Source organism: Coffea arabica, chromosome 11e, assembly GCF_036785885.1.
Source record: "Coffea arabica cultivar ET-39 chromosome 11e, Coffea Arabica ET-39 HiFi, whole genome shotgun sequence".
Taxonomy (NCBI): domain Eukaryota; kingdom Viridiplantae; phylum Streptophyta; class Magnoliopsida; order Gentianales; family Rubiaceae; genus Coffea; species Coffea arabica.
Window position 1 is genome coordinate 48,339,616 of NC_092331.1, and position 10,205 is coordinate 48,349,820.

A 10,205-nucleotide genomic window follows, 5' to 3' on the forward strand; every position below is an offset into this window, starting at 1 on the left:
TGTTTGGAAATCTCCGTTAGTTTACAATTTACGCTTGTTTGCCAATCTTCTTTTGTTTACATTGGATTGGATTTGAGTATTATGTGGTGCAGTTAAAAAATCTTTTGCTCTTTCATCGCTCATAGATTTCATGACGTGTATCTACATGAAAGCATAAGCAATTAGTATTGTAGTTGTTCCTTATTTTAAAAGAGCTGCAGTTCATTCTGTAGCAAAAAGTGGTTAATATTCGTAGGCTGAATCCGTACTGAAATATACTACAAATAAGCTTGTGTTTTAGGATCCATTGTGTTTTAGGATTCATTCGAATTGTTCAAGTTTGTGTATACCTCAAGTTCCAACCACTTTTGTTAGTTGGCCCGACATTTCCTTGGCAAATCACTATGAATCGAAACATTGCTCCTTCTAAAATGTTCGACCGAAAAGCTCGGCGTAACGAAAAGGCTAGACAAAGATATGCCTCTTTAACTGAGGAGCAGAAAGAAATCCAACGACAAAAACGCCGTGATGCCTATAAAAGTAAAAATAAAAAGACAAAGACTACTTTTACGTCTTCATTAGTATTGAGAGGAAAAGGTATCGCACTGTATACTACATTATAGTGAATATTTACAGACCTACCCACCTCTATAATAACTCCTAACAAGTATGGCTGTAAACTAAACAACCTTTTCCTCTATCTCTATGCTCAGATGATGAGCACACCAGTAATAAGCAACTGTTACAGCAGGCTTTTCGCATTTGTGAACCTAACTGTGGTCATAAGCACCACCGTGAGGTAGGTTATTTTTGTAATCCCTTTTCCTTTAAGCTATTGTGATGTCATATACGCATAACATTTTCACAATCTATTTAGTTCTTGGAGACAAAGCTGATAGTAATCGAAGGCAGAAGGAGCATGTTTCAGAATTTTCAACATATCACAAAGGTGAACCACATGGAATTAAAAACATTTTTAATTCACAAATATCCAAAGATATATTAAAAGAGACCTACAAAATATGTTAGTTAACATGCTGTGGAAAATGTATAGGTTCTACTTCTACAGGTCGATGGATAAAGAAGTGTCAACATTCTAAAGTGACGCAATCTTCAGGTTTAGTTATTGTTTCCTGCTGCTAAGTTTAATTATTCTTTCCTCTTGAAACAAACATTACCAACCTAGATTTCTCCTTAGCTACTAGCTAAAAGTGATCACCTTATTTGCCAATATTGTAGACCAACCACCCATCTGCAACTCCTGCTATAGCTTGCTTTCTGAAGCAATGGAGGATCTAACAGGTTAGCTAAAAAACTGATCACCATTGTTGATCACATAAAAGTGGCGATCCCATTAACCTTATATATGATACAACTTTGTATATAATAATGTTTTAAAGTTGCACATATAGGATATTCAGTTGAACCTAAACGTTCAAGAGAAGCTAAACATATGTCAAGACGAAGGTGTAAACAGAATTCAGGTTTATTCCTTCTACATATTAAAACAAGTTGTAAAACTTCAACATATTAAAAACCATATTAATGACATTTTTAACCCATTCATGTAGTTAAAAGCTATGGGGAAGACCAAAATGCTTCGATTAGGAAACAAAACAAGGTACGCAAACAACGTAAAAGGGTGGTGAAGGGAATCGAGGCATTATCTTCGATAAGCTTGGAAGCTGATAGATTACCAGAACAACAGAATTGCAAGTACTGCGGAGCTAAAAAATTTTATTCTGAGTCTGCAAACTTTTGTTGCTCTGATGGAGAAGTAGTCTTAGAAGAGAATAAAATGCCAGACATATTAATAGAGCTATTTACTAGTGAAACTGAAGAAGCAATTTGTTTCAGAACCTATGTAAGAACATACAATAGTATGTTTGCTTTCACCTCTTTTGGAGTTAACTATGATAAATCGCTTTGCCAAAGAAGAAACGGAATATATACTTTTAAAATTCAGGGCCAAATGTATCATTTTATAAATCAATTGATTCCCCATGAAGGATCAGGAATGTTTTTGCAGTTATACTTTCATGATACTGAACATGAAATCGCAAATCGATTGGCTTTTTCAACAAAACTAACTGAGAGCATAGTGGTGAAACTCATGGAACTCATGAAAAGTAACCCTTATGCTTGCTTTTTCCGAAGCCTGAGACATGTTCCAGACTTGGACAATTATCAAATAGTCCTGAAATCTTACTGTCAAACTGATCAGCGAGTCTTTAACAAGCCAACAGTATCCCAAGTAGCTGCACCGTGGGTTGAAGGTGAAAACTCACAGGACAGCTATGCTAGACACATTCAAGTATACACAAAAGAGGGTCACAGTCGTAGAATTCAATATTACTATGGCTGTTATGATCCATTGCAGTATCCACTTCTATTTCCCTTTGGCGAAACAGGGTGGCAACCTGGAATTCAGAGATCTGGCACTGGTAATCCAAAAAAAAAAGAAAAAGATCAATTAGAAATCATCAACAGGCTGCAACTTTAACAAGCTTCAAATCTGCCGAAGATATAATAGAATCAGAAGAGAAAGGTTAGTTGTTTTTAAATATAATACAAATTTTATGAATAGAATTTTAGTTTACCAAATGTAAACTGAAGCTTAAAATTTTTTGAAACAGCTTTCAAAAACTTTGAGAATTCAAAGGAGAATGTGTCCATGCGTGAATACTATGCATATAGGTTCCAGATGAGGGAGAAAAATAAACCAAATATTCTTAATACTGCCCGTGCATTTCAACAGTATGTAGTGGACATGTACGTAAAAATTGAGAGTCAAAGGCTTGATTTTTTCCGGCATAGGCAACAACAAATTAGGACTGAGCAATTACAGGGTGTTATGGATTCTGTAGTTGAGGGCCAATGTAGAGGTTCAAAAGTAGGGCAACGAGTAATTTTGCCAGCATCTTTTATAGGAGGCCCGCGTGATATGAAAAGAAGGTATGTTGATGCTATGGCCTTAGTTCAAAAATTCGGAAAACCTAACATTTTTTTAACAATGACTTGTAACCCATCATGGCCAGAAATCAAAGAAAACTTACTGCCCACTGATGAGTCTCAAAACCGTGTTGATCTTTCTGCTAGAGTTTTTCATGCCAAGTTAGAAATTTTAAAAGAAGAGTTGTTTAAGAAAGAGGTATTGGGTAAAGTAGCTGCTTACACCTATGTTGTTGAATTCCCAAAATGGGGGTTGCCGCATGCACATTTCTTAATAATTTTACACCCAACGTCTAAATTATATTCAACGGAATCCTATGATCACATTGTTTCTGCTGAGATTCCTGACAAGAAAGAGCATCCACACTTGTTTAAAATGGTTCGCAAACACATGATACATGGTCCTTGTGGCAATAAAAATGCAGATAACGTGTGTATGCAAGGTACAACTGTTAAAAAATGCAAAACTCATTATCCTAAACAGTGGGCAGAAAAGACTACACAATCTGAAAATTCTTATCCAACATATAGGCGGAGGAACAATGGAGAAAAGGTAAAAGTTCGAGGCCATGAATTGGATAATAGATGGGTGGTTCCATATAATCCTTACTTGTTAGCAAAATTCAATTGCCATATGAATGTTGAAATTTGCTCAACAATAAAGGTAGTCAAGTATACTTATAAGTACATATATAAGGGACATGATAAAATACACTTTGCTGTGAATTCAGATGACAGATCTAAAGAGATAGATGAAATTAAGGAGTACCAATCAGCAAGATGGGTTACTCCTATTGAAGCCATTTGGCGAATTTACAGATTTCCCTTATTTGAAACACATCCTGGTGTCATTAACCTTCAGCTACATCTTGAAAATTATCAATCTCTGACCTTCAAAGATGATGCTGATCTTAGAGATCTTTTGAAAAGTAAATTTGCTAAGAAAAGTATGCTAACTGAATTTTTCCTTATGAATGCTACTGATGAGAGAGCCAAAACATTGAAATGCACATACAAAGAATTTCCTGAACATTTTGTGTGGAAACCTGGTAAACGCATATGGGATATTAGGCAGCAGAGAGGTTCAATAGGCCGAATTGTTACAGCAAATCCAAGTGAGGGCGAGAGGTACTTCTTAAGATTATTGTTATTGAATGTAAAAGGGCCAACATCATTTGATGACCTGAAAACTGTCGATGGTGTTTATGTTAATACCTTTAGAGAAGCAGTAATAATGAGAGGATTATTTGAATCCAATAACCCTCAAGAGCAGTGCCTAGAAGAAGCAGCTTTATACCACATGCCATATAGCTTTAGAAGACTATTTGCTACTCTATTAGTTTACTTCACTCCTGCTGATCCAAGAAGTTTATGGTTAAAATTCAAAGAATCTCTGTCAGAAGATTTCAATAGAACTTTGAATTTGTCAAGCGATCAGGTACAACATAAAGTTCTCTATGAGATTAGCAAGTTTTTAGAATCAATGGGAAAAAACATTAATATGTATGGATTAGTACCACGAATCTTAAAGTTTGATGAACTGGATGGAGGTACAAGAGACACAAATTCTGAGCTAAACTTTAAAGTCAATGAAGAAGATATTGCTGCTATCTCTAAATTAAATAAAGATCAAAAAGTAGCATTTGATACTATCATAGATGCTGTTTTTGTACACTGCAAAGGGAGTTTCTTTATTGATGGGCCTGGGGGAACAGGGAAAACATTCTTGTACCGTGCACTACTAGCTGCAATTAGATCAAAGGGATGTATAGCTTTGGCAACGGCCTCTTGTGGAGTAGCTGCTTCTATCTTACTTGGAGGTAGAACAGCCCACTCACGATTTAAAATTCCTTTAGACATGAATCCTAACAACATGTGCAAAGTAAGCAAACAAAGGTCATTGGCAAAGTTATTACAGCAAGCCAAATTGATCATTTGGGATGAAGCGCCTATGACACATAGAGCAGGAATTGAGGGAGTAGATCGTTTGCTTAGAGACCTAATGGATAACTCTGAATTATTTGGGTCAAAAGTGATGGTATTTGGTGGTGATTTTAGGCAAGTTCTTCCAGTAGTTGTAAAAGGGTCAAAATCAGACTTTATCGAAGCTAGCCTTATAAAATCTTATATTTGGCCTCATCTGCAGAAATTAAAATTGAAGGAAAACATGAGAGCAAGATTAGATCCTGATTTTAGCAACTACCTTCTTCGCATAGGTAATGGAACAGAAAACACAGTTAAAAATGAAAGTATTCACATCTCTCAAGCATTGCTTCTTCGCTATACAAATGAAGAAGAATCCATAAATCAATTGATTACAACTGTCTAACCAAACTTCAACATATTTTCTGAAAAGGGAAAAATGCACTTTTCATCCTCAAAGTTTGGGTTCTTGACCAATTTCACCTCAAAGTTTCACCAAAAACGCATTTCATCCTCAAAGATCCGTAATTTTGTCAAATTAAGGACAATTGACGGAAATTTGCATGTGAGCCGTTAGAACCAACTTTAAACCCAACAAAAATGGGTAAAACTGAATGGAGCCATTTTTTTAATGGAACAATAATTTGCAACGGACAAAAACCAACATTCTTTTCCTTCTTCCCTCTCCTTCATTATGATCCACACACACCGCACTATCCTTCCTTCCTTCCTCTCTTTGCTCTTTCTCTCTCAGAGAGTGAGAGAGAGGGAAGGGGAAATGAGTTTTAGGGATTTTTCCGTTCTTTTCTTTCTCCGCACCTATCTCACCCCTGTCGTTCATGCCTCACGCCTCACGCCTAATGACCCACGACCCTTTCAGTACCCTCATGCCTAATGCTCACGCTATTATCTCTTTCGCTACATTAAAAGCTAGCTAACAAGCTGCAGATGGATTGGTCAAGGAATTAAAGAAGTGTGGTTTTGGGGCCATGGAAAATGGGCTCTTACTGGAAGAGTTTTCACCAACTCTACCGACCCTTTCACAAGAAGGGCACATGGTCAGTGTAGCCATTGGCAATTGCATGCATGTACAAGGGCTGCGCTAGTTTTAGCGCTTTCAGTTCTTGTAGCTCCTTCTCCAGCCTCCTGTTCTCGTCCGTCAGCGTCTCGTAGCATTTCTTCAAGAACTCGCAGTCTACTTCCGTTTGCTTAAGCTTCGTCCTGCGTATAGCCAAGAAAAAAGCCCCCCTCCATTATTTCAAATAGACAAACTTTATGCATATCTCAAAAAACTGGCTCGCACGATCGATTCTGTTTTTCCTCAACATTGTTAATCTTCGGGAATGAGGGATGAAGAAGCAAGTACCTGGCTCTTCTGTTCTGAAACCACACCTCAACTTGTCGAGGCCTTAAATTCAGTTCCCTCGCCAAATCTTGCTTTTGCTTCTGCAAAATCAGCATATATGTATGTATATACACACGATTTAATTTGCCCTGTGAAATGATTGTTCAAATGTTAAAAAAAAAGAGCAAGGAATGTTATACTATTACGTGTGAAAATAAATCAACTAGCTAGCCACAGAGAGAGAAAGAGAGAGAGAGAGATGTTATCGGATTGAGAGTGCTATGCTGCTTGAAGCTCTCTTCCAAAAGAGCAGACTGAGCTTTTGTGAGGCAAAGCTTCTTCCTTCCATTAGAACCATCATCATCTTCGTCACTTACTCTTGAGGAAACTGTCTCGATCTCCACCTCTTCGCTGCTACCGAGCTCTCTCTCCCTCTTCACGCTATTGTTGGAAAAGGATGACGCAGCACTATCTTGATGATGCAAGTCAGCAGCAGAAAGTGGAGGCTTATTATTGGAGGCCTTATTAGCAGAGTGACTGAGAGGAAGAAGGAAACATTTGTCTATAGTTGCAGCAGAGTTTGACATCCATTCATTCATGTCGTCAACAGATTTCGCGACCTTAAAGATTTTGTCATCAGATTTGACTCCCATTGCTGTCACAGACGCGTTTACAAGCCTTAAAGAATCCTTGAACAAGACATTGCAGTCTTTCAAAGCTGTCAAAGTTCTTGAATCTTCGACCTCAGAGATTGCCTTTTCATTAGCTGAAATCAAGTCCTCTAGTTGATTGATAGCAGCACGGAGAGAGAGGGTGAAAATTCTTGATGGGGTGGTCTTGATCTCGCCTAAATCGGTGGAGAAATTCATGCGGAGGCACCATATAGAGTCAAAACATGAGGTTGGTTTTGGAGTCAGATTGCAGATGGCACAAATTGCTCTATCTGGAGTTGAAGCGGAGAGTAACTCAGACTCTTTTTCTTGTATGAGAGCTATGGAAACTGTGATGATTGAACCGATGATAACCGTGAATAAGATGATGAAAAAGACGTAGCTCCTTATCTTCCTTTTCTGTCTCGAAGCTTGATCTTCCATCAGCTGCCTATCCTTATTGGTGACTGAGTTCATATTTGATTTCCACACTTTCTTATGGGATTTGTTTGAGAATAAGGAGATGATTCTTGTCGAGTGGGGATATGGACTGGAAAAGATATAGTAGCTGCTTGATTATCTTCCAAACAGACAAGTATAGATACTGTTCAAGTTTTGTGGAAATAGTCAAGTCAATTCTGGCCTCATCTATTATAAGTCTCTGAGCCAATGAAACAAGAAGTCAAACTTTGGGAAATTTTTAACCACGATCTAAGACCAACATGCAAGTAATTATGAAAGTGGCTCCATTCTATTTGACCCGTTTTTGGTTGAGTATAGAGTTGGATTTGACAGACCATGCTTCTCACATGCAAAGTTCCGTTCAAATTAAATAGTTGTCCTTAATTTTCCGTCAATTGTCCTTGATTGATCAAAATTGCAGATCTTTGAGGATGAAATGTGTTTTGGGTGAAACTTTGAGGTGATATTGGTCAAGAACCCAAACTTTGAGGATGAAAAGTGCATTTTTCCCTTCTGAAAATACATACTCATTAATGAATAGAGCAATTTTAACTACAAAAAATGATTTTGTAGATCAGATCAATGAAAAGCTGATACAGGAATTTCTCGGAACCCCATTTGACTACTTAAGCAGAGATAAATGTTTAGATAATTCGCAGCAAGCAATTCTAGAGGACTTCATGAATAGCCACACTCCAAATGGTTTTCCTCCACATCGATTGACATTGAAAGAAAATGCACCAATAATGTTGTTGAGAAACATTGACCCACCAGAAGGTCTATGTAATGGAACAAGACTTCTATGCAAATCACTTAAACACAATATTATAGATGCAGTCATAAGTTCTGGCGAATTTGCTGGCAAGCAAGTATTTCTACATAGAATTTGCTTTCGTGTTGAAAATGACCCTAATTCTCCTATATCTTTTGAACGAATGCAATTTCCTATAAGACTTTGTTTTGCAATGACCATTAATAAAGCTCAAGGGCAAACTTTAGATTATGTTGGCATTTATTTGCGAGAACCTGTTTTTTCACATGGTCAACCGTATGTTGCATTATCTAGAGCTAAAAATAGCAAATCTGTTAAAATTTTGATCACGCCTCCTATATATGATTCAAGTTTAGATTATGTGACTCCTAATATAGTTTACAAGGACGTATTGCAGCTATCTTGTCAATAATTCCTGTACTCTGTTATATGTAAATAGCAAATAAAGTACCAGTAAATGTCTTAGTAATAGATTATATTTAAATTCTGCGAAATTACTACTTCAGAGTGTAACTCTTGTCTTTGGAATCCTTCGATTTTGTGGTAGTTGTCTGCAGCACTCTTCAAACGTGAAAAAATGGAAAGCAACTTGGTAAACTTCACAGAACTCCAACCTCTCATGGACAACTGGACTGCCATTGTTCAAGTGATTGAAAAGCAAAAGGTTCAGGTTTCAAGAAATGGAAAACGCTACCAAAAGTTGGTGTTTGTTGATAGTCAGGTAATATAGCTTATCATTGCATCCTTCGGCACAATACACAACTAATTAATTACCATAGCACTTACTCTATTCAAAATTGCAGGGTCAAACCGCTCAAGCTCTAATTTATGCTGGAGATATAATGTTCTTCAGGAAGTACTTTGAACCATATAGAAGATATTATGTATCGAATGCTAGGATTCAAAATGTGTTGCCAAGGTACAGTACCTACCCAAATGAGTGCTCATGGACCATTGACAACTCCACGCTTGTCCAAGAAATCGATGAAGTGGACCCCCCTCTGATACCTAATGTGTTCAACTTTGCTAACTATAATTCAGTTTATCAGCACATTGACACAACTGATGAAATAGGTACCATTCCCGATTTACCTTAGCATACAACTTACACTGTAATACTTTCACCTTTTAATATCAAACTCTGGTTATTAGATCTTATTGGAATAGCAATTCACGTGCACTCGAAAGCAATCAGAGGCGGAACACCAACTAGGGACATCATTCTTAAAGATCATACGTCGCACCCAATGGTCCTGACCCTTTGGGGAGAGCATGAATCAGAAGAGGGACAAGACATAGCTGATATGATCCACACCCAACCTGTGGTTGCAGCGCTTCGAGTCCGAGTGACATCTTACCATAGTAAGTACTCTTTTAAAAACCATCTACGAAAATCCAAAGTTGAGTGAAACCAAAAAAGGAAAAACTTATGTTGCTATTGCCAACTTTGTAGCCATGCATCTATCCACCAAATACTCCAGCAGCATTCTAATCAACCCTCCAATTCAGCAAGCCACTGGCCTGCGTAACTGGTAACTTTACTTTAAAATAGTTAAATTATGAATTATTTAACATTCATTACCAAAAAGGCTTACTATCCTTTACATTACAACAAACAAAATATTAGGTGCAGTCAAAATCAAGAGGAAATCACGCACTTCATTGCTGAGCGGACTTATACTGATCGTCTCAAACTGCTACCTATACCAGATGATGACAGAGTTATAACTATCAGTGACCTCACAGCTGTGGCTGAGGTACATATATAACTCACTCACAATCCTTTATTTCTGTATGCATGCCAACAGTCAAAAAGTCTGTAGTCTCTTTCATTACAAAATTGGTTTGTGGGTTATCAAATTGGATTATACTGACTACAGGCTTGAACTATCCTTCCCTACTATCCTGATTGTTTGGTAATGAGATTTGAATGTTTTGGGCAAAAATGTCTTGAGTTTTGTTTTCATTGTATCCATACGTGTTTTGTAGTACTAATTAATGCTCCCTTTCATTTGGTTTTTCCGGGAATACGGCCTTGCATACAGTAATTTTGTCCTCGTTATTGAAATTAGTCACTCCTGTTTTCCGATTTTACCCAGTAATTTTTTATTTACTTGTTTTT

At 37.2% G+C, this 10,205-nt stretch overlaps 2 protein-coding genes across 2 annotated transcripts; both read left to right on the forward strand.

The window, feature by feature from the left end:
• The first annotated feature begins 383 nt into the window (after positions 1 to 383).
• On the forward strand, positions 384 to 5,260 carry LOC113693039 (uncharacterized). Its single transcript, XM_027211626.2, has 4 exons — positions 384 to 576; positions 693 to 778; positions 2,009 to 2,423; positions 2,616 to 5,260. The coding sequence occupies exons 1-4, from the start codon at positions 384 to 386 to the stop codon at positions 5,258 to 5,260; spliced, it is 3,339 nt and encodes a 1,112-aa protein (XP_027067427.2).
• A 2,584-nt stretch (positions 5,261 to 7,844) lies between these two features.
• Positions 7,845 to 9,969, forward strand: LOC140021331 (replication protein A 70 kDa DNA-binding subunit B-like). The gene is made up of 7 exons (XM_072072094.1): positions 7,845 to 8,180; positions 8,631 to 8,804; positions 8,887 to 9,157; positions 9,236 to 9,445; positions 9,537 to 9,615; positions 9,711 to 9,840; positions 9,964 to 9,969. Exons 1-7 carry the CDS (start codon positions 7,845 to 7,847, stop codon positions 9,967 to 9,969), a joined length of 1,206 nt encoding a protein of 401 aa, XP_071928195.1.
• Positions 9,970 to 10,205: the final 236 nt, after the last annotated feature.